The sequence below is a fragment of the Rutilus rutilus genome (genome assembly GCF_951802725.1).
Source record: "Rutilus rutilus genome assembly, chromosome: 6".
NCBI lineage: Eukaryota > Metazoa > Chordata > Actinopteri > Cypriniformes > Leuciscidae > Rutilus > Rutilus rutilus.
In genome coordinates this window covers 32,562,982-32,589,866 of record NC_140214.1, presented here as the reverse complement: position 1 = coordinate 32,589,866, position 26,885 = coordinate 32,562,982, and the positions used below count along the sequence as shown (strand labels likewise).

General features: G+C 40.9%; 2 protein-coding genes across 3 annotated transcripts; both read left to right on the top strand.

The window, feature by feature from the left end:
- The first annotated feature begins 2,337 nt into the window (after positions 1 to 2,337).
- ptmab (prothymosin alpha b) lies at positions 2,338 to 6,490 on the top strand. The gene is made up of 5 exons (XM_084411323.1): positions 2,338 to 3,382; positions 5,316 to 5,378; positions 5,472 to 5,553; positions 5,648 to 5,736; positions 5,846 to 6,490. The coding sequence occupies exons 1-5, from the start codon at positions 3,338 to 3,340 to the stop codon at positions 5,888 to 5,890; spliced, it is 324 nt and encodes a 107-aa protein (XP_084267449.1). The 5' UTR covers positions 2,338 to 3,337; the 3' UTR covers positions 5,891 to 6,490.
- Positions 6,491 to 20,872: 14,382 nt separating this feature from the next.
- LOC311292810 (uncharacterized protein) lies at positions 20,873 to 22,550 on the top strand. 2 transcript variants are annotated; one of them, XR_014627808.1, is made up of 2 exons: positions 20,873 to 21,215; positions 21,309 to 22,550. XR_014627808.1 is itself a non-coding variant. In XM_084412625.1 (2 exons), exons 1-2 carry the CDS (start codon positions 21,179 to 21,181, stop codon positions 21,742 to 21,744), a joined length of 450 nt encoding a protein of 149 aa, XP_084268751.1. In that variant the 5' UTR covers positions 20,873 to 21,178; the 3' UTR covers positions 21,745 to 22,550. The 2 variants fall into 2 exon arrangements, 1 of the variants encoding a protein (XP_084268751.1); XM_084412625.1 differs by having other exon boundaries at positions 21,332 to 22,550.
- The last annotated feature ends 4,335 nt before the right edge of the window (positions 22,551 to 26,885 follow it).

Genomic DNA, 26,885 nt, shown 5'->3' with positions numbered 1-26,885 from the left:
CGGGGAAATGTGTTTTTTTCCCCCAGATATTTCAATCTAACAGACACTAAATTTACATATGAACAGGCCCAGAGACGACAGAAAAACATTCGGAGAGTGTCAGCGTTCATTTCTGCTCTGACACAAGACCACGACGAAAGAAATGAGTGCATGTTAGAAATCAGGAATGGTGAGAGAACATTGTGCTTAGTACGTTTTTCATCTTCAAACCAAACTTGACTCTTTAGCCGACAAAGTTTAAATCCCGTCTGGCTAGTGCGCTTCCCATGATGTTTACTCAGTAGACGGAGAGTAGACGGTCTTTTGTGGCTGTTCGAATGCATTCTACCACATGAGCGTTTACACTATAAAGCAATCCGGTCAAATGTGTTTTCGACTACTTCTGGAAGTGGTTGAAAGTGGACAAGCTCAAAACGTTTACACCTGTATTTTTTAGTATTTAATTTTTGCCCTTTATTTAACCAGATCAAACTTTCTGAGATTAAAAATCACTTTTACTGAAATTTAGCGGTGTCCACTTGTGATCAATCAACCACAACGCATCTTAATAGGCTTGCAGGTGAAACCAGGGCCAAATGTTCATTGGACAGCATTAACTTTCATTGAATGGACGATTTCCCTTACTACACACTTTGAATATTTAAGAGCATGTGACTTGTGCACAAAATCACTGACATCTAATACAATTGCATACATGTTTTTTTTAAGTCCCTTCTGAGGAAGTATTTAGAGCCTCTAACATAATCGTTGCTGTATAGTAATTGTCTGCCAGGGATCACCAGAACGCACTTGCTCTCATTATGCTTAAAATACACCAGGCCAGTGTTATTACTTTCAAATGAGCACTTTCTCCTTGCGGAAACGGCATCTCAGTTCCAAAACATTCCTGAAGAGCAAGCTCAATACGGCTCACTGAGTCTTCTAGGAAAGCAAAGATTAAATTACTTTCCAACATCAAGCAGAGCTGAAACAAAGAATAAAATAAATTAGGCAGAGCGTTAATATTGTAATCACTGTGCAGAGGAGAGCATGTCAGTCGCTGCTGTAATACATGTTTCCCACTAGAGGGAACACATTCCTGTCTCTGAGCGAGACTCTTTATGAGAAGAAAAACAGAGGGAAATTAACAGCCTTATTTGATGAGGAGCATGTCTTTTAGAAGAAGCTCATGGTGAAGGAATGCACATTGATAGCTGGGTTGTTTTCTAAGGCACTGGTTGTCTTGCACAGAGAATAATGTGCCCTTGTCAGAAGAATGCACCTGTCTGAAGCTCAGAGAGCGAGGGGAAGCCATCTATCGTCTGAGTTAGTTGTTTCACAGCAGAGCTTTCCTCCTCCACATCTCTCTGGCAGGTCCACGCATGCACAGTTTTCACTGCCTACTCATGAGGAAGTGTTTCTCTGTGTCTGTTATCCTGTACAGCAATATATACTCCGCCTCAGGGGAGATCAGCTTGAGAAGCAAGAAATTTGGCCTGATGCTAGAATTAAAGTGGAGCATTATTGGGTGAAGATTAAGTGTTCAGATTATGGTTAAGCAGAATTTAAGGTAAGGGTAATTATATTGATTATATTATATTTATTGTTATTTATATTTTATAATAATTATAATTAATTAATTATTTATTATAATAATTATTCATTCTTTTTTATCGATTTTATTATAACAAACCAGATATGTATTCATATTATAACGTGTAAAGAAGAGATCATTTAATGACTGTTATAGCAATCCATTATAAAATGATAGATGCACTGCATGTGATAGATCAATAGATTAATTATTTTAGGTGATGATAATCTGTAATATTATAGTCTTTGTATAAGCAGGCAAATTTAATTTTCCTATTTTTGTTAACTAAATGTTTACTTTGACAAGATGGTCTATAGGCTATGTGTTAGTGGAACAGGTTTTTGCAAGTTATTAATGATCTAATAATATTATAGATCTACTATTGATCTTTTTTTTCCCCTTTCGTTCAGGCAAAACTGATTTGTTTAATAATATTATTGATCTAATAATATATATATAGCCTATATATATATATATTTTTTTTTTTCGTACACTTCACTAATTAACAATCACACATTTGACCTGCTCATAAATCGCCATCCAGTCCAAGAATCTTCTCAAATCCATTTCCAGGCTTTCTCGCGCACTGTGGGTCATTACTTTGATTGACATCTCTGGCATCCAATAGTTTGGCGCAAAGCGTCAACTTTGGGTTCTGATCGTTTGGTCGTCCAATCAGATGCGCCCGACTGCAAGAAGCCTCGTCATCAAAGTAGAATTTGAATGTAGGTTATGATGAAGTATCCGAAATTCCCCTCCCCTCTGTGTTCGCCGGCGAGGTTATGGCTTCTGCTTTGTTTAAACGCTACTCTCATCCCAAATATTACAGCACAAACCGTGTGTTGTTAATGATTCTATAAAATACATTTTTAACAGTATTATTTACAGAGCCCAACTTGCAGAAGACGCGTTTCCATTGGTTGCAGCTTCTTACGTCGTGTGGTTAGTTTTTTTTTCTCGGTAATAAAAATCAGACTATGATCTAAACATGGGTTTCCTGTTTTGAAAGGGGTTCTACAACTAAAAGATTTAGCTGGTTTGTGCGCATTTTCTCCTTTCGTTTGTCAGGTGAAAGAAGGCAGCGGTGAAAAGAGCTGTTTTTGCGTTTACTCAAGTGCTAAGTTTAGTGCAAAATTGACGGAAAGGGGAGGGGCTGCATCTGGCATGAAAACAGCTCCAAGTGCCACCCCTATACGTGCTCAAAAAACAACATTTCCGTAGTGTGCTTTGGCATATTGACCACATATCTATGCTATAATAGTAGGTGCCGTGTTTGGGGGTGATTTAGGGGTCAATAACTCTAGCAACTCATGGACAGACGACATTTGTTAACTAATTAATTTAATGAACTTTAAAAGAGAGGCACGACTTCATATGTGAGAGTTAGTAGGCTATGTCGTATCAACGGATTTGTTGAGGAAATGTGGAATTGCGTTGCACAGCTCTGTCTGTAGCGAGAAAAGCGGAGGTAGGAGGTGTGTCTTCTCTGTTGAAATACCGGCTGGGGGTGTGTCCTTTCACGTTTGGAAATACTTTCCATTGTTCCACTCTATTGCCTTGAAAACACACCCCTCGGAGTCAGCTAACCAATCAAATACAGCCGACCGCCTCTCACGCCCCGCCCACAAATCTATATTAAAGCCTCCTTCATCACATGCCGTCGGCATAAGAAAGCTTCATTACAATAGTGATTATTGGAGGATAGAGGAGGATTATTCTCGCATTTTCCTGCGTTCCGAATTTTATTGATACATAATATTAATTATGGCCGATACGAAGGTTGACTCCGCGAAAGAAATCTCCGCAAAGGTAAGAACGGATGCCTCTCGATAAACTAAATTCTCATTTAAAAAACAAAAAACAAAAAAACATTTTCTTTCTTTCATTTGTCTCCTAGTTCAGATTTAATGCGAACGCGTAGGCAATTTTGGGCTGTAGCCGGAAAGAAGCGTTGATTAATTAAAGCAAAAGTACGCGATAACTGCTCCGTAAGTGATTTTAAATTGATGCATTGTGATGAGAACTTTAAATGGGATAACCTACATTGTAACTAGTTCAATAGCGCGTGCGGAATGAGAGCACATTCAAACGCAATTTCTCATTGTCCGGAATGTAACAGTCTGCGCGCGCGGGTTCTTTGTTTATACAAGCGTGTCGGTTCCCCTTTGAACGGCGTTGATGTGCGCTGGAGACGTCAACTGTTTTAGCGCGATAAATCCATAAACCTGTTATTCTTTCTATTTCGTTTCCCAGATCCTTAAACATGCATAAATAGCCAAATATGTTACACAATTGGCTGGTTTTGCTTGTCCTATGGTTTTATGGATTATGTACATTTCCGTACAACAACGTTTTGAGCACTCATTTATTCCTAAATCCGTTCATTCATTACCGGTTAGTTTGTGGCATTACGGCGGGTTTGAGAACGCGTTGATCGGTCGATAGCTTCTGGGCTGAAAGTTTGCCGGTTTGTCTAGGCGGCTTGAAGCCTAAACCGATAGGAAATCTCACGTATGTTTAAGAAAAATAGATCTGACTGCATATCTGACGGGATTAAAGAAGCAAGTTATTTCGAATTACCGCTGTTCGGGTTTATCATCATGTCCGATAGCGATTGATTCTGATGCAGCCGATAGGCTACGCGGAACTTGGATTAACGCTGCAGTGCATCGGTTTTCAAAGGCAAATAACACATTTTTGAAGTTTATGTATAATAAACAAGTGAAGAAATTATAATGTTACCCGAACTGTTTGACTAGGTTGTAAATTGTGGTGCCGTTGTCTCGTACTCGAAAGCCCTTTACACTCACAGAGGCAGCTGATATGCAAGCCCAGAGATCGAGTAAGCTGTCTTATGAATTTCCAACGAGTTTCTATTTTTCCATGTAGTGCGACGGCAACGTGGGCTTGTTGGTTTACTAGTTTGAAGCCAGAGACGTCGGTGAATTTAAGGGGGCGGTCCAAGTTGATGTGGTTGATAAACGGCTTAAGGGCTAAAGATTATATAAACGAACTAATGCAAATATTTGCATGGGTAAGGCTCATTTAACTGTATTTGACAGGGCTTTAATTGAAAACGAGACCCTCTCAAAGCAAATTCAAGGAGCACACGATATTCTGACATTTATGACGGGTTGTGTTTTTTTGCCGACGGTTTCTTGTCAATTCTGCGACTGCGCGAACTAAATCCAGGTTAACGTGACGGCGGTGTTTGCGTGCGTGCCGAACTCTGTCGTGTTCGTGTTCGGGATGGATAAGATTGTGAAAGCCACGCGTGCGCTTCTTTGTCTTTCATTAGAGTTCGGCATCAGCTCGCGGAACCACAATTCCGTGGTTCTGAATTATCCAGCTTGTTTGACGTTTTAAGCTTTTGTTTTCTGGAGCTGCGATGTAAGCAAGTGCGTACACGCCAAAATATGGTTGCTTAATGCTTTTACAATACCCACAGCCGCCGAGCCTCACTAAAGTGTCCGATTACAAACGAGCTCTTTCGATAGGAGGCGGGAGCATGAGTCGATGATGGACAGCACACTTCTCTGCGGCAGCCAATCAGGCGTCAATGTCAGAGGGGCGTCATTAGAGATGCAATTTAAATTTGTGCGCATAGGGGGCGTTTTGCTCACGCCAGTCGTAATCTGCATTGACTCTGCCTATTGGAGACAGAAGAAGGCTCTAATCTGACAAAGTTTAATGTTTTAGTCAAGAGAAATACATTTTTTTTTTTTTTTTTTTTTCTTGGTAGGACTTGAAAGAGAAGAAGCTCCTTGAGGAGAAGGAAAATGGAAAAGATGCCACTAATGGAAAGGTAATTAAATGCAGTGTTCTCTACTATTCATCTACTTTGGTGTTCAATGGAGAACATGCACTGACCTTTTTTTCTTTTAAAACGTGTTAATAGGAGAATGAAGAGAACGGAGAGCCTGAAATTGATGATGAGGAAGACGATGAGGTAGATGAAGAAGACGAAGAGGAAGGAGAGGGTGGGTGCAACATTAATGTTCACAATTCCATGCCATGACGACAAATTTATTCGAAGATTTTTTTTTAATTGTGGCGGCTGATCATTTTGTGCAGGTGATGAGGATGAGGACGAGGATGAAGATGATGACGAGCTAGGTGGAGGAACAAAACGGGCTGCTGAAGATGATGATGAAGATGATGAGGTACAATCATGAATTGCTATACCAAAAGAATACCGGAACCGAGTGATGGTGGTTTCTACTTTTTGTCACAGTTCGAGTAATTAATTTTCTAATCCCCCTCTTCTTTCAGGATGATGTCGACCCCAAGAAGCAGAAGAAGGATGATGATGATTAAAGGATTGTTTCATATTGCTGAGCAGGTGTAGACGCCTCTGCTTTAACCCAACCGTTGGAGGCAGTGGCATTAAGGACTCAAATACATAAAACATGGTCATTTTCAAGTTTGTCACCCATGTCAACCAACTGACCCCCAATTCAAAATTTTCTAGAGGACCGACCACAACTCAGATTTCCAGCATTCGCAATGAAATAAGCAAGACAAGGATTTGTTTGTATTTTTATTTACATTTTATATTTTTGTACATATTGTGAAGAGGTCAGCCACTTTATCGTGATCTCCTGTGACCAAAACGGTGCTTCTTTATGAAATTTTACTTGTTTGACCATGTCTCAATATTTCAACATAAAGACAACATGTATAAAATCAACAGCCATTGAACTCAGAGCATTCCAGTAAATTTTATGTATGAACTTTAGTTGTACCATAACTAGTTGTACCATAAACTAGTTTTTGTATGGGAGGGCTAGGCCAAAGAAAAAAGGAGTTTTGGTTTCTTTTGACTTTGTTTTGTCTGCATTATTTGTTTTACCTTGGCCTGTTTGTTGTATGTGTGGAGTTTGTTGTTCAACAATAAACTTAACTTTTATTTTGTGAGTTATATCAATATTTTTTTGTTTCAAAATCACATAAAATTATGCAAGGAAACATTGAAAATATATATTCATTGACTCAAATTAACATTTGATACGCTTCACCTATTAATTCAGTTCATGAGACACTACACTCAACTTTGACACATTTAAGACTGAGCTTTCCGAAACTACTTTCTAAACCCAATGTATAAAGGAAATGAATAGATTTGATGTGGTTCAGTAAAAGCAGCTTCATGAGACCACCCAAATTACATAAGACAACATGATATGAAGTTATTATACTAAAGTACATCAGATAGATGCCCAAACTGGCATGATTGCATAAAAGGTGTGCTTCATTTGCAGCACTCTGGAAAAACTAAAAAAGTCAAGTGCCATTGATGTTTTTTTTTTAGTTCTCAACCAAATAAAATACATTTCCAAAAAGCCATCCTGCTCCTTCAGATTTAACACAACCTAACCTGATAGGTGTGATAAAGGTTGATTTTACACTTATTTCTATAGAAGCGATCCTGCTGGAAGCATGCATTTAAAGGGATAGTTCACCCAAAAATGAACATTCAGTCATTAATTACTCAACCTCACGTCGTTCCAAACCCGCAAGACTTTAGTTCCTCTTCAGAACACAAATGAAGATAGTTTTGATGAAATCTGAGAGGTTTCAGTCCCTCCATTGACAGCGTGACGTGCAAGAGCCAATGAGGTTCATTCAGCACGGTTGAGCTTGTGTTAATGTTCGCTGATTAATGTTTAAACGTCAATAAAAGCTTTAGTTCAATCTGTTCATCATATAAAGCGATCAAGTCGCTTCAGAGAATTTGGACTAAACCGGTCAATTCATATGGATTAGTTTTATGATCTCTTTATGATCGTTTTGAAGCGTTTCAAAGTGGTAGTTGCGTAGCTGTCAATGGAGGGACAGAAATCTCTCAGATTTCATCAAAAAGATCTTCATTTGTGTTCCGAAGATGAACGAAGGTCTGGAACGACATGAGGGTGAGTAATTAGTGACAGAATTTTCCTTTTTGGGTGAACTATCCCATTCACACGCATACACTCACATCTGCATCCTCGCCGCCTTCGCACAGCTGCCGGAGATTTCCCCACTAGGCTTATAAACGCAGGTCATTTGGCTCAGTTGACGTGAACTGAATATGTGTATGTGTTTGGCTAAAACACCGGCTGATGTCATGTCTAAGAAGGCGTCTATTTCAAGCTAATATGTCAGGGTCACGTTTGAGGAGGCTGAATGCTTGTTGTCTAGACGTGAATGAGTGTGGATGTGTTTGAGACTAAGCCACATTATGACTTTTTTTTTCTACAGAGAAATTTAGGGTGTAATGGGACAGAAAAAAAACAGAATTTCCCAGCGTGCATTGCAAGCATGTGCTTTGATCTTGATAAGAGTGGAGATGCTCAGTCTAGACCGGATGACAGATGTCGACCAGCCTCAACCGACCTCAATATACCAACCTTCATTGAAGTGCATCTCAATATGCAGGCAGCAGCTTGAGTGTTTGAGGTTTCAGCACCACTGCTGGTATGTGACAACAGCATGACGCCGATCTATCAAATACTACATGTAAATGCACGTCAGAATGTTGGCTCCTGAAATTCAGTGGCATATTAGTCTGACAAATAGCACATCGACTACATATCTCACGTAGCCTATAATAAAGTTTGTGATAATGCTTAAATACTAGGATAGACACCTCGGTTACCACCTGGGATGAAGTGGAAAGTGAGTATAGGACCTATTTAAAAACATACACTAATTGAAACACAGCAGCAAAAGTTGGTTAACAAATTGTGAAAGAAGTGAAACTGCAACGCTCTATTTAAACAGCTTGCAGACTTTTAAAGATTTCAGATACAAAAGTTCAAATTAAAGTCGTCTTTTCGACATTTCCCAATATTTATAAAATAATTATCTTACCAGATGCGCAGACGTAATAAAACAGCCAGAATCGATGGATATCCCGTTTAAAAATCTCTCCATAATCAATACTTTTTTTTATTCTGACTGACTAATGGGAAACTAAAACGCTTTACAGCTATTTAAAACAGACGAACCACTGGTAAAACACTGTCCACGTCATGCTGAGCTTCGTGTAAAATGGTAAATGTCCTCATTAACATTTCCAAGTTCTAACAGCGCGGTGCGTGCACGAGTTCTCGGAGGATGTGACAAACTGAAGCGCGCGCATACCATAAATAAATCGTCAACCGTTTGACTCGCTAAAATTCGCCGTCCTCTTCTGTCGCCTACTGGCACCCAAAGGCATCGCACACCAGCTACGTCACAGAAAAGAAGACACGAGGAAGGGAGAGAAAGGGCCAGTTCTTCACCCAGAACGCGTTTTTTTATGTTAAAAACTTGATATGAGAGGCATAACTTCTTTTAACTGGAAACGCATTAGCAGGCTACGTCCCATAACACACAGTAGGCCTACATATATATATTTTTAAACGGAACACAATGTAAAGTGGTCATGTTTTAGGCCTATCATGTTTAAAAAATATGGGTTAAACCAGATGTCCTAGCTTTAATGAGAATTGTTATTTGAAATGATTTAAAGTTTTATTTTTAAACTATATGTTGATATTGTCGAATAACCTTTGTATGACTACACATGCTTTATTACATATTATGGTACTGAAAGAGTGCCATATTCATAGTTCATGGTATTTACATGATTCTTCAAAAATGTTCCCCTCTCCTTCCAACCGTCATTGAGCAATTGTTAGCCAAACTTTACATTCTAGCCACGGTAAGTTCCAAAGTCTTTGTCTCCAAATCCTATACAAATGCAGGTGGCAGTTGCTTTTTTAAAACAGAGACATGACCAGCTGTACCCGTTGATGCATTCAATTGGGGATTGGTGGGGGTGTGTATTTGGGGTGGAGAACCAACACCCCCCCCCCCCCCCACACACACACACACCCACACCATCACCATCACCATCACCACTACTATCATTACTTTCCTCCCCCACCATCTCTGTTTCCTCCACCCCCATCACACATGCACACCAGCTCGCCTTTTGTTACCCCACCTTTTTTGAACCAAAGCAGCCTTTGCTTAGTAACGTATAGTCAAGGGACATCTTGTGTTGGATACGACAAGTGCCACAGAAAACAAATGGCAAGGGACGCTGTTAATTGTCCCTAAAGGCAAAGCTGTGGCTGCTTGTCCAGCCCTGTGAGATTAAGTGTAATGAGTGTCCTTGTGAAACACGATAGCTTTGAGAGAAAGGTGAGATGCAAGTGGTCCCCCTGTATTAGTGTTCAGGTGAAATAATTAAGATTAATGAACACGGCAACCATCTCATTTCATGGGCTGAAACAGTCTCCCTGATTTTTCTATATGTATAATTTTTCTCATGAGTTTATGATAAAGAATGCAGTTTTGAGTTAAAATGTGCATGCATGTACATACAGTATATGATTTATTTCAGTCATGAAGGGAAGTCAGAGATGCTCTCCTCTCTGCAGGTTGTGTGTCCTGTAGACATGTCGTTCTCTGCCCACTAGGTGGCGCACTTGCACGGCTCTCACAACGTCATCATGTGTCAGGCAATAGCGGCCACTTTATTAGGAACATCTTGTTAGTACCATGTTGGACCCACTTTTGCCTTCAGAACTGCCTTAATTCTTAATGGCATAGATTTAACAAGGTGCTGGAAACATTCCTCAGAGATTGTGATCCATATGGTCATGAAAGCATCACGCAGTTGCTGTAGATTTATCGACCGCACATCCATGATGCAAATCTCCTGTTCCTTCACATCCCAAAGGTGCTCTATTGGATTGAGATCTGGAGACTGTGGAGGCCATTTGAGTTAAGTGACTCACTGTCATGCTCAAGAAACCAGTTTGAGATGATTTGAGATTTGTGACGTGTGTTTATCCTGCTGGATGTAGCCATCAGAAGATGATACACTGTGGTCATAATGGACATGATCAGCAACAATACTCAGGTAGACTGTGGTTTAAACGATGATCAATTGGTACTAAGGGGCCCAAAGTGTGCCAAGAAAATATCCTCCACATCATTACACCACCAGCAGTCTGAACCACTGATACAAGGCAGGACAGATCCATGCTTTCATCTTGTTTACCCCACATTCTGACCAAACTATAAGAATGTCACAGCAGAAATCCAGACTCATCAGACCAGGCAATGTTTTTCCAATCTTCTATTATCTAGTTTGGGTGAGTCGTGTGAATTGTAGCCTCAGTTTCATGTTCTCAGCTGACAGGAGTGTCACCGGTGTGTGTCTTCAGCTGCTGTTGCCTGTCTGCTTCGAGGTTTAACATGTTGTGTGTTCAGAGATGCTCTTCTGCAGACCTCGGTTGTAACAAGTGGTTATTGAGTTACTGTTGCCTTTATTAGCTCAAACTAGTCTGGCCATTCACCTCTGAACTCTGGCATCATCAGGGCACCACAGCTCACTGGATATTCTCTCTTTTTCTGACTATTCTCTGTAAACCCTAGAGATAGTTGTGTGTGAAAATCCCAGTAGATCAGCAGTTTCTGAAATACTCAGGCCAGCACCAACAACCATGCCACGTTTAAAGTAGCTTAAATCACCTTTTTTCCACATTCTGATGCTCAGTTTGAACTTCAGCAGATCATCTTGACCATGTCTACATATGCACTGAGTTTCTGCAATGTGATTGGCTGATTAGATATTTGCATTTATGTGCAGTTGAACAGGTGTACCTAATAAAGTAGCCGGTGAGTATACAACAATTTGAGAGTTACCTAGAGTCGGCTTGAAGGATCCTGGAGGCACAGACATTAAGGCCTCCCCCAAACCAAATAACTTGCATGAAAGTTAACAATGATGGTTAAAGTTAAGAGTGGATGTTAATGAGAGTGATGGAGGATAGGACCCTTCATGTGTAGAGATGAAAGTATTAAGTCCTCCTCTTTTGTTTTTATTAATATGAAACTGAACAATAATGGAAGTTCAGGGCATTTAGAGAGTGGGTTTAGGAATGACCCAGGACCCTCCACACATTTCTTCCTCTTCAATTCATGCATGGAGCGATTTGGATGGATAACACTAGATGACGTCATGTCCTCCCACCTCTGAACCATAGGAAATGACTCTTGCTTTCTAATATTAGATTTTGGTAGGATTCCAGGTGCCGGCATCTGAGTCTGTGTGTGAGCCTGTGAGTGTGTGTATGTAAGCTCATGGACAAGATTGTGTCTCTCTGAGTGTCTGTGTTGTCTGTGTGTGTGACACCCGCACTGATCCTATTCTGAGCTTGGCTGGTAATCGGCTTACTTGATATCCTGTGTGTCTGTGTCTTCTGTCTTCCGTCTCAGCACTTTTGTCATATCTTGCTGTCAGATCACAGGGCAAGCTGCACGATATGCTGCAAGTAGAAGCTCGCCTTTAATCCAGGAACAGTCTCTTTAACTGTTAAAGTTAATAAATATTGTACAAAATTCAGTTCTGGTCATCAAATTTGAGTGCTGATATTTGGTATCAGCACTGGGAGTTTTCTCTGTTTGTATCATTACACTGTTTGTGCTGGTGTGTTTCAAGCAGACTATCAGTCTGTGCATTAGTGGTGGGATTTTTCAGCTGTAGGTTGAATCGCTACACCAGTAGGTGGCGACAAATTATTTGTATGTTTCCTTTTTTCTTGTTTTTTTTTTTACCTAATGTTCAGCCAAAATGTCATAACCAGACCTTCCGCTAAATGCGACAGACTCTCCAATCATTTAGTCCGTTAAACTTTTATGTACATCACAATACAGAAGAAAAGATCTGTCGCTACTTCCGTTTCATTGCGGCTGTAAAAACTAGTAATTACTTTGCAACCACTAAAAAAGTATGTTCTGTATTTTATGAATGTGTGTATTATGAATGTAATCTGGATGTACTACATTTACCATGTTGTCATTATCATGTGACCTACCAGCATCAGTTACGTCGCTTCACTGTCATTCACAAATCCTCTCCCGTGGCCTCATGGGATAGTAAAGTATTCATTATATGGGATAGTAAAGTGTCCATCCTTTGCACACTTCAGAATCTCACCGGGTGAAGTTGGTCATCCGGGTACTTTTTGTGCCTACTCTTTTATGAGTACTGTGAATTCGGACATACTTTGTTTGTCACGTACTGTTTTTCGCCTACTAGTATGGGAAGTATGCGATTTCGGATGCAGCCACTGTTTAGTTCAGGCCACAACTGCTTGTTGTTTGGAGATGCAACGGCTGTTCCTGCTTCTTTGCATTCATGTCGTATCGAAATTACTGTAATAATGAGAATTCAGACTTATAAAAAACATTCACTTCTCTAACTCGTAATTACAACTTGTAGACTGGCAATTTTCTCAGAGCTCCAATTTGTCAATGTCATCTATTCTGACATGACGTGAATGCACCATTTAACTTTGTTTGTTCGGAACTATTTTTGTTGGTGGGAGCAAATGGTGCATTTACGCCATGTCTAGAAAACAACCCAGATTTTCAATTCGGAGCTGTTCACGTCCAAGGACTTGAAATTTGGCGTTTCTGTGGCAATACTATTAACACTATTCAAAATGATATTCAAAAAAATTCTCTGTGTAATTTGGATAATAAATAGACAAAACCTCCCATCTCTCACCCTCCCATCATGCCATTTGGGACTTATTATAGCTAAATTTATACTTGAATAAATGGAAGTTTTATTGTTGTAAACAGATTTTTTTTTTTTTTACCTATTTTGAAGCAAGTGTTGCTTGCTTGTGATAAACATGGCACCACATTGTTAGCATGTTGTGGGTTGTTGCCAGGGCGTTGCTATGCAGTTGCTTTGGTGTTTGCTTGGCATTCTTGGTGGTTTCTTATTGGCCTAAGTCAAAAGGGCTCACCCAAGTATCTATTCAATTTTGATCCCCAGGTCCCTGTTTCAAGTAATAGCATACATTTCCTCAACAAGCTGCACGATTTGAGGTATCATTCAAGCTTAGTGTTGCGTGAGTTATGTATGAGCAACAACGCCTCTTCTTTGGAAAACTGTATCTTCTGATGCAGGCACATTCAGCGTGTAGCCAACAGATGTCCTTCATATTCTTCAGCTCAATGAAACAGCCAATAATTCACTTCGAAAAGGGCAGACTGATATTCCCCGATCAGTCCTTAAAGGAGCCACAAATGAATTATCACCCTTCCCCTCACAATATGATGATCTGAGATACTGAGATTAAAGATCAGATTCATATTCGTATTTCATTATAGAAAGGAATAGATTAGGTGAAGGGATAAGGATTCCTTAACTACAATGCCCGAGTTGCTCTTTATTGAATTGAGTCTGATTTGGTAACACCAAGGTTATACGCCCAGCGCAGCATGGGATGAAGCATGTGTAAGAGATGTGTAATGAGTAAGGGTGAATGTTTTCAAGGGCAGTGGACCAGTGGTGTGAGTAGGTTGTTGATCCAGCATGCTGTGTGTGTGCTTATGATGATGAAAGAGTTACAGGTTCCAGCTGAGTTGGCAGAGCGTTCAGCAGAGTGTGCCACCTGAACCTGTCTATCTATCTATCTATCTATCTATCTATCTATCTATCTATCTATCTATCTATCTATCTATCTATCTATCTATCTATCTATCTATCTATCTATCTATCTGTCTATCTGTCCATCTGTCCGTCTCTCTGCTTCAAACACACGTCCCTTCTGCTATTGGTTGAACAAACAGGTTCCACCCAAACTGAGTGGTGCAGGAAGGACGTCACTTTGTAGGCCAACCGGCAGTTCGCATCACGCTGGTTCCCTTGACGAAAACCCAATAGGATTTTTCCATAGGCTTTTGGATTATAGCTAAAAACAAGCTCTGTGATCAACAAAAGTTTATGATACTTCCAAGTTTTGTCCATCAAGATAATTATCACAGATGAACACGACTTTTATGAATATGAATGCAGTCTCCAGAAGTAAAAAGCTAAAGGTAGGCTATAAACGAACTACACCACGGTTCCATGAATTCAACTGACATCACTAACTCTTTCAGTTTTTATCTAAAAATTTTTCCCAGAACGTCCGAGTAAGAATAGTTTTTAAGAGCACAATATGCATAACGAGGCTGTAAAAGCGGACTGAGTTTACCTATTCAGTGTGATGACGTTTAATGTCCCCGACAGCCTCTGCGGTCCCATTTAACCACTTGTTAACAACCGCCTTTTTCAAGGCAAGAAACAACTTAAAATAAACCACAAGTGGGGTAATAATGTATTTTATGTCGTAAAATAAAACGTGAAAGTGTCTTGACCTTATTTCAGCCATTTAACCAAAAAAAAAAACCATTGATTTCAAGACGATGGAACCGGAAGTGCTAAAATGCTAATTCGTTTCCCATTTTTGCATTGTAGTGTAGACTGTGAAAACGGAGGTATTTTAAAACGATGACGTATGTTTAGTCATGTGACGCTTATTGAACCGATGAATGTTTATTCCGGTATTGTGTCTGTGATGTGCTATTTACTTCAACACTGTTGCTAAACATGTTTTACTTTGTACACTCTTCATATCGCATCCCTGCAAAAATGACAGAAAATTTACTCGTTATTGCTGTCCTGCAGCAAAACATGAGAGCAGTTGCGTTTTAGACCAAACATATAATAGTGACTGAGTGTGACCTGGATGCATCAGTGAATGGTGAGATATTTTGCTAGATAAAATGATCCTGCCAGTAGAATAGCATGAGAACTTTATGTCTGTCTGTTCCGTCTGAATCATCTCAGTGAGCTTTTACAAGGTTTTACGCATGAGAAAATCTGAAAGAGTTGTCAGAAACTTAGTGATGTGACGTTGAATTTGTGGGACCGTGGTGTAGTTTGTTTATAGCCTACCTTTTGCTTTTTACGTCTGGCGACTGCATGTAGTTTTCCGACATTTCAGTGTGGATGAGAAACTTTTGGAAAACGCTTGAAACCGCTAGTGTGGACGGAGAGCGTTTTGAAATGAAAATGCTGTTTTCAAGTGTATCTGGATTAATGTAGACATAGGCCTCAGTCTGGGGGGCTTAAACAAATTGCAATCCATTTGATGCTAGATAAAAAAGCAACATAACAACTGTACAACTAAACTGTAAATGGCCTTGCCACCCTGTTGTGAGATTAACTAATTCAGGAAGGGGTCAGCAGAGGTCAGCACAGCCCATGGAAACACAATCAATGTTTCCACACAGGCCTGGCAAGTCATTGATCTCGAATATCATGTTGTTGTAGTAGTGTTGCATGTCACAGCCTGCCACATCATTGCAGACCGGCATCCAGTAAGACCTGAGAGCTGCATTATGTGTCAAACATGGCCCTATGCCATGTACTGATTTGCTCAGACTAATCTTGTCATTTTATTTGCATTGTCATTGTTCAGTAATGTTCCGTGTTTCCCAGTCTTTTTTGCCTTAGGTACCCCCACAGTTCACAAAACTGAACTGGCATTGCCATTACATGTTTGCACAGTGAATTGTTGGACTGACAGTGGAGCCTCGTCTTATCCAAGCCCACTTTATTGAGAATCACTTTACCAAGGTGCATTAGTGAATGACGAGGTGTTACCGTCTCTTTAAATGCCATCCACACTTCTGCAAAACACAAATAAGCAGAAATTCATCTTCCTTGTCCTGTGAGTCTAAAGTCTGGTGAGAACAGCTTAGTGAGGATTTTGAACTGTCCGTGTCATCATAAGCAGCTTTGCTGCTTTGGTCAGAAGTCCCTCGAACTGAAGACCACCTGAGCTCTGTGGAACTGATAAAGTGGTTTAGGACATCATGCGTACCCTGTCAGGCCATCATTAACATGTCTTCTATATTCAGTAGCAACAATCTGCATATTGTTGATTTAAGATTTACAGTACACCGGGTGTAAAAGACAATGATGAACATGTTTCTTTTAGTAATCTGTTTTATATAGTAATCCGGACTTCTGATAAGCAGAGCAATGTTGCAGACCAAATATTTGATCAACTACCAAGTCCTGCTGGCATATAGTTTATGAAGCAAATGGTGGTTGATGGTGATTATAAAGTATTGCTATTAATATGGCACTCCACCTGAGCGTTCAAAGGATAATGGGTTGTTCTGGCTTGATAATGGATGCCAGTATAAAATGCCTAGGTAAAAAGGTCTAACTTTTTTCTATATCTTTTTTAGATTGAGAGCCATGGGATGATACAGTACACTTCTCTCTTGATGGAAGGAAATAAATGTTATGATGTTATTTTCATCAAGAGGTGCATACATTTTTGGTCCAGATCTTGTATTGACAATGCAAGAGTCCAGCACTCTGTAAAGTCTCCTCCAGCTCATCCCAAAGACTTTCAGTGAATTTAAGCTCTGAACTCAGGGATGCCAATTCATGTGTGAAAATGATTCGTCATGCTCCTCCCAAACATTCTTTCACAATTCGAGCCTGATGAATCTTGTCATTGTCATCCTGGAATATTGCCATGGTGTGTCTTCCTACATGGTTGTTTAAGAAATGAAAAACTACACACTCTATCAATTAGGGTTAGAAGAACTGTTGAACCAATGTTAAAACATGCTAGAAACAATAATCACTGCAATAATGATCCAATCATAGGCTGTATACATACATATATATATATATATATATATATATATATATATATATACACTATTCCTATACTCTAAAGGCTCTTGCTTAAAACCTATTGATTTGTTACGTAAGGGATAATGTACATCCTGCCCAAAAGGGGGATCAGGATTGGGTTGCATCAGCCTGAAGTGGTTTATTCTGCGATAACAACTGGCTAGATGTACATTATCCCGCTTATTACACGGCTACTTGCCACACAAGAAAATAATTAGACATGAAGTATTGAACTGAGTCGAGATATATTATCATCTCTTTAAACACAAAGCTTCCATGGACAGAGCAGTTGTAGCACAGCAAGTTCAAACTAGATGGACATTTAAGGGGTACGGCACTTGTTACACGGTATTTCACCACATAAATAACTATGGGGATAAGAGATATTGATTTGAGATTAAACTGTTTAAAAAAAATCATTATTCCTGTTTGTTATCTTATAATTCATTACAGTGTATAAAACAATCATTGCAAAATGGCAGCAGATGCATTTGTATGAAACAAGAGAGTGATTCTGCGATACCCGGGTGACATAATTAAATTATTATTTGTAACGAAGTTCGTTATTGTGGGAAGAAGGAGGCGGGAACCGGCGAACATTCAACACATTTTAATACCAAAAATAAAACAAATACAAAACGAGAGTAAAAGTCAGCAGCCCCTCACAGACGACTGCTGTCACATCAAATAAAATCCAGGCCTGGCCTCTCTCGATCTTCACTGTCGTCACTCCTACTTTTATGCTTCCGCTCCTCCGTGAGAGATACGAGAACGGTGCATCTCACAGGTGTCGCTCATTAGCAATCACGCCGCCGGCCTCGTCCTGCTCGCCACATTATTAGAATTCAATAATATTGTGCAAAAAATATTGATTTGAGTTTTCATTTATTTTAGCACACCAAACGCAAAACCTCCATGAAGAAAAACTGTTCCTAGCAAGCGTAAAGCACCTACTTCAGTTACCCGGATGAGCCTGTGTTAACAGTTTTTATAGGTTGTTCTCTGGGAATAACATATCGCTGGATGTCACAATTGACCAATCAGAATCAAGTATTCCACAGAGCCGTGTGATAAAGCTGTGTAAAACCTTGTATAACAAGACGGAATGGTCAATATTCCCTGTTCCTAAATACTAAACACATCGCATTTTTGGTTTGCTGTTCTTTAAGAGAACAAATGCAGTAGAAGACGATTCTGCTCCGGTTTATTGCTTCATCAATTGCAAGACTTCAAAGGTGTGCTTCAATAGGATGGAGGAGAAGTGCATGTAAGTGAACACACAATGAATGGCTCATTTCCACTGTAGGAGAAGAGGAAGCAGAGACAATTTGTGATTAGCATAACCAAAGGCTACATCAAATGACTGCTTCTACTCAAACAGGCAGGTCAGATGAGAGCAAAATCTGGGTTCAAGGGGTCTACCATTTCTTGTAGTTTAAGCATTGGTGTGTTATATCTTGAATACTGAATCAGAGCGCTTATTTAATGAGTAAACATAATATGGTGAATTTACAGTGAGGTTAAGATTTCAAACAAAGTGGCATCTGCAAACATATAATGCTAGACCTTTTCTCAGAACTAGAAAAACTACTAGTATAGTTCATCACCAACTATGAGCTTGTTCCGCTAACTTTTGACTACCAGAAAGTGAATTTCTTTTGTGTCAATGTATTTTATTTATGCTTGTTTACGTTCTGTTCCCCAAGTTTGGCCCACTGTAAGCATTCTAACTGAACTTTCCTTGAATGCAGAGAAATTATGCCTCATCAAGATTATACTTTAAAGGGATAGTTCACCAAAAAATGAAAATCTAATTTACTCACCTTCATTTCTTCTCAAGCCATTAGACTAGGGATAGTTCACCCAAAATATGACAATTCTGTCATTAATTACTAACCCTCATGTCGTTTCAAACCCGTAAGACTTTCGTTAATCTTCAGAACACAAATGAAGATATTTTTGATGAAATCTGAGAGTTATATTACTGAGAGAACTACCACTTTGACGCTTCACAAAAGTTCATAAAGAGATCGTAAAACTAATCCATATGAATTGAGCGGTTTAGTCCAAATTTTCTGAAGAGACACGATTGCTTTAAATGATGAACAGATTGAATTTAGGCTTTTATTCACATATAAACATTCAACACATCATTTGTGATAAATGGAAGCTCAAACATGTTCACTTGACATGCGAGAACAAATGTGTTCTCGTGTTACGCAGCAAATTTGAGGTTTTTGAAAAATATGGCAAAAAAATAGGTTTGTTCTCATGTGTCAAGCAGGTTCGGTTGAGCTTCTGTTCGCTGATCAATGTTTAAATGGAGGGACTCAGGAATTTCTCAGGTTTTTATTAAAATATCTTAATTTGTGTTTCAAAGATAAAAAAATTAAAATAATTAGTTTGGAGCAACATTGTGAGTACATTATGACAGATTTTCTTTTGTTTTTTTGGGTGAACTAACCCTTGAAGTACAAACAAACTGGCAGCAATTGTCCCACTAAAAGTGTTTAAACTTCAGGGGCCTCTCTCAGAGGGGCCCACCCCAACTTGTCATTAGATCACATTACTAAAGTCATTCACAATGGCTGTTTGAAAAACAGGCCTGATGTTTCTCCCCACCATACTGTGCTGCTTGTCGCCAGGACAGCTAAGTAGGAACATTTAGTAGAAAACAGAGATTGGTGTATGAAAAATATGCAATGGATGCATAGGTGTAGTGGGCCAAGGATTTTGACAGTATAGACTAGTTTCAGGCTAGCTTAAGGGTTTTATGAGACTCTTGTGAGAGCCACGAAAGGGTGTGTTGGTGCATATTGTGTTCAGGTGTCAGTGCGCATGCTTAAACAAATATGTGTGCAGTGCAACAGAAGCTCTCACACATTAACACACACTCACATTCATACAATGTGCCCAACCCTTAGCACTTTCTCTTCTTGAACAGAGAAAGCTATTGTACAGCCTGGTACACGGTTGCCGAGTCGAGACTGCCAAGGAGGCTCTGTGGTGTTGTTCCCTCTCCTTTCTTTCCCCCTTCCATTCACTCTTTCTCAACAGCAACCAGACACCAGGGCTCTCTGTGCCTTCCATTAGGGGAAACAGCCTTCTGACCAGCACTCATTCACTGGCTTCAATGGCACAACGCCTCTTTTTCCTTATGTGGGATGTGGTCATTGCTGGGCAGACCGGGTCAACGCCCAAAGCACACTCTCGCACCACACACATATTTAAAATGGAGACTCACACTACGATTTGCTTTGCCTTTCTGGTTGGATTTATTGTGGTTAGACTATATTCGTTGAGCTCAGTGGAAATATAGTCTAAGACGCAGAAAATAATTACCACTGGCTTTTTTATACCCTAACCAAATATTTAAATTGAAATGAATAATGTCTTTATTTGTAAAAGTCGTTTAGCTTGTGTACTAGTTTCTAAATTACTTGCTCTACATGCCAAACATAATTATATTCATAAATATTGGGTCAGAGCATGGTGCTAGGGAAAATCTTTTAAAGTGTAAAACATGTGCCAAGTGTATCGTGTCTTTCCTGGTTTAGTTTCGTTTTCACTGTTTGCTCTGTTCCTGTTTGCCTGAGTTCCTAGTTAATTTCCCTGTTTGTTAATTAGCTTCCATAGTTCCTAATTCCACACACCTGTTATATTTCTCTCTTGATTACAATCTCTGTGTATATAAGCCCAGAGAATCCCTAGGTCATGTGTCTATTATCATCTATGTTATACATGGATGATGTATGTTTGTTAGTTCTCAAGCGATCGTCTGTTTTGAAATATTAAAGACTGCACACCTCCCAGGGAACGGTCCTCAGGAGGATTTTGCCTCTTTCGTGGAGTGAGTGCAGGTAAATAATGGATCTGTGTTTACCATCAGCCCAGCAGATGACATCACCAGAGCCCAGCCGGCCATCACCCCGCTGCATGGACATGACTGCAGAGCCCACCGCAGACGGAGAGCTCGAGTGTGCCTCGATGCACGTGCCAGCTCCTTTAAAGAGCACTAAGCAACATCATGTGCTGCCGTGGGAGTATTAGTGGAGTTTGAGGGAATGGAGGAAGACCCCGCCCACACTCCCACCACTGAGGGTGAGCTGCAGCTGGCCTTTGCAAACTGTTTTTTTATGATGACTTAGAAGAGGATGCACGCCTAAATCTCCTGTCCCCGTTGGTCCCGACCAGCTCAAAGTCTTCTGTGTCTCCAGAGTTCCCGCCCAGCCTCCCTCTCCAGCCTCCTCTTCAAAAGTCCGCCAGTCCATCAGCCCCGCCATCGCTAATTCCCTTCAGCACCTCGACTTCTCCTATAATGCCACTCTGTTGTGTGGATTTGCCTTGGGTTTTCCGGTCTCCAGCTCTGCCCAGTCAGGAGGATCCCTGGCTCCACCTCCAGCCTCTGATCCTGTCACTCCACCTCGGCCCGTCTACCTGTCGGCTCCTCCCTCCCTCGGCTCCACCAGATACCATCGCCCTTACTTCTCTATTGGGCTCCCTCGCCCCACCGGCTTCGCCTTGGTCAGACATCACTCTGTCTGCGCCACAGACTTCTCCACCCCTTCGGCTCTGTCTGGCTCTGCCCTCCCTCCGGCTCCACCTCAACCACAGTCCTCTGGCACCCTAGCTCTACCTCGGAAGCTTGTCACTGCGGCTCAGCCTTGACCTCCAGGACCACCGGTGTTGCACAATCCCATGTGCTCTTCATCTTTGCCTTGGGCTCCACAACCATCGGCTATATCTCCATCAGTCATCCTGCTGGTATCGTCAGCCAAGTCACCACCATGGCTCCTCCCTCCCTCGACTCCGCCGTGGGACATCGTCTTGGCTGTGTTCTGGGTCCCCATCTGGCTCCTCTAGCTCTTGGCTCCTCTCACCATCATCACCACCCTGGTTTCTCCCTCCACCATCTCCTCTTATTTCCTACCCTTTGCCAGCCCCTTGTCCTCCTTCAGAGCTGTTTATGGTGTACTGTAACGTGTATGTCCTGTTTTAGTTTAGTTTTTGCTCTGTTCTTGTTTGCCTGAGTTCCTAGTTAATTTCCCTGTTTGTTAATTAGCTTCCATAGTTCCTAATTCCACACACCTGTTCTGTTTCTCTTTTGATTACATCCTCTGTGTATATTAAGAGTTTCCCTAGTTCATGTGTCTATTATCATCTGTTATACATGGTTGTGTGTTTGTTAGTTCTCCAGTGATCTCCTGAGTTTTCTGTTTTTAAATATTAAAGGCCGTTTTTGTTCCTTTTACTTCATTGCTCACTTCTCTACACCCACCGTGACTCCAAGTACTTAGAAATGTATTTTTGTATTTACATTGGTTTCATATTTTGAAAATCTTTTATCATTTTGTAATGTTGTGTGTGTCATGTGGTGTAATCAATTAAACCGTAATATTACATTTAATAAAAAATACAATTTCCTTACACCTTGAATACATATTTTAATTGTCATTGACAAAGTTTTTAATATATTTTTTTAAAGATTTTTTTTTTTTTTACAAATATCATGAATTATGAATGAATGAATGAATGTCATTTTGGGGAGTTGCACCATGTGGCATTTTACAACCTTGCCTTATCATTAGAAGTTTAAATTATATGATATTTTAGAGACTTACTGACCATGACATTGTAACGGCTGTGCAAGAATGAGGCCAGGCGAATCCAAATGCTCACACAGATTTAATAACAAAAGACAAAACAAAAACAATCAAGACCAGAGAACAAGGCAAATAATCCAATCGAGAGCATAAAGAAATAATCCAAACAACACGGAAGGGAAACAAGGAACATACAAAAACCCCAGGTAAACTACATGCTACACCAACAACAACTCATAAAACCTAATTAAAAAGCAAGAGCTTAAATACACAAAGCAATGAGTACTAATGAAGGTGACCATGGTGACTAATATGACAACACAGAGGAATGGAAACCAAACACAGGAAAGGAACTCAGTCACAATGGAAACTCAGAATGCATTTCAACATAAAAGTACTTTAACAAGACAAAACAAAAGACAAAACAAAAGACCCGGAAGATGTCGCTAAAGGGGCCTGAAAAGTCACTAAAAATAGCGACAAAGGCGCTAAGTTGGCAACACTGCCCCCATGGCCATGACAGGACAAACAGGGTTTTCAATAAGGACCTCCGAGGCTGTGACAGGACAGGCAGGACTCTCAAAGATGACCTCCGTAATCGTGACTGGATAGACAGGGTTTTCAAAGGCAGCCGGCAAAAACTTAGAACAGCCTTGGATAGCTCAGGTGCAGCGAACGTGACGCCTGGAGACTCTGGCATGGGAGATGCAGTAGGTGTGTCACGATCCTCCTCCATGACACACACCGTAAAAGCAGAACCACTCAGTTGTAATACGATATCACTATAGTCTTCTAGGGTCCAGTTAGGATTGTGCAGTGGCATACCTGAACTTCCAGTCTACCTCCACTGCAGAGGTCGTACCTGAACTTCCGGTCTGCCTCGACCGCAGGGGTCGTATCTGAACTTCCGTCCTACCTCGACGTGACCGCAGGGGTCGTATCTGAACTTCCGACCGACCTCGACGTGACCGCAGGGGTCGTATCTGAACTTCCGGCCTACCTCGACGTGACCGCAGGGGTCGTATCTGAACTTCCGACCGACCTCGACGTGACCGCAGGGGTCATATCTGAACTTCCGTCCTACCTCGGCGTGACCCCAGGGGTCGTATCTGAACTTCCAGCCTACCTCGACGTGACCGCAGGGGTCATATCTGAACTTCCGTCCTACCTCGGCATGACCGCTTGGGTCGTATCTGAACTTCCGGCCTACCTCGGCGTGACCGCAGGGGTCATATCTGAACTTCCGGCCTACCTCGGCGTGACCACAGGGGTCGTATCTGAACTTCCGGCCTACCTCGACGTGACCGCAGGGGTCGTATCTGAACTTCCGGCCTACCTCGGCGTGACCGCAGGCGTCGTATCTTAACTTCCGTCCTACCTCGAAGTGACCGCAGGGGTCGTGTCTGAACTTACGGCCTACCTCGATGTGACCGCAGGGGTCGTGTCTGAACTTACAGCCTACCTCGACGTGACCGCAGGGGTCGTATCTGAACTTAAGTCTCCAGGCCCTCTTCCACGGGCCTGGCCCTCCATCCCTCCTACGTTCTGCCTCCGCTCCACCACCCTCCTGGACTTTTGTCTAAAATCTAGTATCCACTCCTTAAAGGGATAGTTCGCCCAAAAATGATATTTAACCCATGATTTACTCACCCTCAAGCCGTTCGAGATGCATATGCCAATCTTTTTTCAGACGAACACATTTTCAGTTATTTTAGAAAATGTCTTAGATCTTAGATCTTTCAGGTAGGCCGTCGAGGTAGGCCCCAGGAGCTAGTGTGAAGCTATGGGGTCCACCTCGTTCAAGTCCCAAAATGTGCATGCATCCTTCACAAAAGTAATCCATCTGGCTCCAGGGGGATAAACGAAGGCCTTCTGAGGGTAATCTGTGCGGTTTTGTCGTAAAAACACATTTTACATTTATTCATTTAGCTGACGCTTTTATCCAAAGCGACTTACAATTGCTATATATGTCAGAGGTCGCACGCCTCTGGAGCAACTAGGGGTTAAGTGTCTTGCTCAGGGACACATTGGTGTCTCACAGTGGATTCGAACCCGGGTCTCTCACACCAAAGGCATGTGTCTTATCCATTGCGCCACACCACCCCCACATATTTACATTCATTATTTACACATACATATTTAAAACTTTATAAACGAAAATAACTGGCTTCCGGTAGCGGTCGACGAGCGTTCACGGAGATGGATGCTGGCGTATGACGTAGGACGTAGCGTAGGAAGCGTCGTGATGTAGAACGAACGTGACAGCGCAGCCAGAGAGCAGAGCAAAACAAAACTCTACGTTCGTTCTACGTCACGACGCTTCCTACGCTACGTCCAACGTCATACGCCAGCATCCATCTCCGTGAACGCGCGTCGACCGCTACCGGAAGCCAGTTATTTTCGTTTATAAAGTTTTAAATATGTATATTTTTACGACAAAACCGCACGGATTACCCTCAGAAGGCCTTCGTTTATCCCCCTGGAGCCGGATGGATTACTTTTGTGAAAGATGCATGCACATTTTGGGACTTGAACGAGGTGGACCCCATAGCTTCACACTATAACCACTGAAAGATCTGAAAAAAGATTGACATATGCATCTCGAACGGCTTGAGGGTGAGTAAATCATGGGTTAAATATCATTTTTGGGCGAACTATCCCTTTAAAGGGGGGCTCTGTCATGATTCCTGTCTTGTGTTCCCCTTGTCTTGTGTGGACTTTTGTGTTATTTCCTATTCTGTGCCATGTTTTGTAGTCCTTTGTAGTTTTTCTTGTTGATTAGTTTTCCCCAGGTGTTTCCTATTAGCCACCCCCCTTGTTATCTTGTTAACATTGTTTCCCTGGTGTGTGAATATAAGCCCTAGTGTTTCCCTTGTTACTTTGTCAGTCATTGTTAGATGTGCTGTAGATGTTTGCTGTTCCTCATGGTCCTTGTTTCCCAGTGTTATTTTGTTCCAGCTTTATGTTCATTATTGTTTGTTTGTTTCATTAAACTCCACTGCACTTGGATCCTCCTCTCTGCCTGCCTTCCTTGATTCCCCTGTTCCGTTACAGACACACAGTCATGAGGTCAGATGTCCCCTCTATTACATGTATTATGTTTTTTTTTTTTTTCATGTTGGATTTGTTTGGGACAAAAGGTTTTTAAAATAATTATAAGCATTGCCATGCCACATTGCCACAACCATGTTGCTAATGAATATCTGGTGGTGACATGGCACTTGTAAGAGATTCTGCTTTACACTTTGAATGCAAATGTCTTGCATAGTATTATAAATGTAATGCTACAAATATTATATAATAGAAGATACCTACTCTGTATGGTCCCTGAATGACTTCTCTGAGATAAGACTATGTAGAAAACATGTAATAACTGAGAATTATATGAGAGAACATACAAGTCCTCTCAGACAAGTACATGCGTTATAAACAATACGTGCTGTGCTGATAGGTCACAGTGATGAATTTCCTGCCAGTAAAACATGACCAGCCCCCTCTGTAAAAGAAGAGAAGCTGTTAGACAGCACTGACCCATAAACGTGATGGACAATGAAACGAGAGTGAGTTAACGTACTGTGCCAGAAATGGATCTAATCTCTTACAATAGCTTTTTAATGCAGTCACTCAGTGTAATAGACCCAGTTTACTTTTCTAGAGCAGTCTTTAGAGCAAAATGTCTGTTAAAATGTGACAAATACTGTTTTCCTCTTCAAAAATGTGTCGACATGTTAGACACGTATAGATCTCCATGCATTTTTAATCCTCAATTTAATCCACAAAGATCTGCTTCATGGCATTAGTTTATCTTCAATTTTCACACGCATTTGACCTATTGTTGTGTTCTCTGTTATTCTGGGATTAATCCCTGAGGTCAAAGAAGCTAATTCAAACCATTATCTGTCCGCCTCTGGGATTTGTTCAAATCAAGAGCGGAATCGAGTGTACTCAGATTACACTGCAAAAAAAAAAAGAAAAAAAAAAGCAGGCTTGTCAATCACAATAATAAATCGCTTCCCATTAAGGCAAACATTTTAGGCAAATTTAATATGACTGTCTCATCATTTCTAAACGTCTAAAGATGCCAACTGCCATATGTCCACATGAAACAATCTGCGATATGGCATGCTTTTACTGTTCATTTACTGAATTAAGTCACACTATTTATACA

Coding starts and splice junctions, on each gene's coding strand:
- ptmab (XM_084411323.1), top strand. CDS start 3,338: ATGGCCGATACGAAGGTTGACTCCGCGAAAGAAATCTCCGCAAAG. Junction 5,379..5,471: donor AAGATGCCACTAATGGAAAG/GTAATTAAATGC, acceptor ACGTGTTAATAG/GAGAATGAAGAGAACGGAGA. Junction 5,554..5,647: donor AGACGAAGAGGAAGGAGAGG/GTGGGTGCAACA, acceptor CATTTTGTGCAG/GTGATGAGGATGAGGACGAG.
- LOC311292810 (XM_084412625.1), top strand. CDS start 21,179: ATGGAGGAAGACCCCGCCCACACTCCCACCACTGAGG. Junction 21,216..21,331: donor CCACACTCCCACCACTGAGG/GTGAGCTGCAGC, acceptor CTGTGTCTCCAG/AGTTCCCGCCCAGCCTCCCT.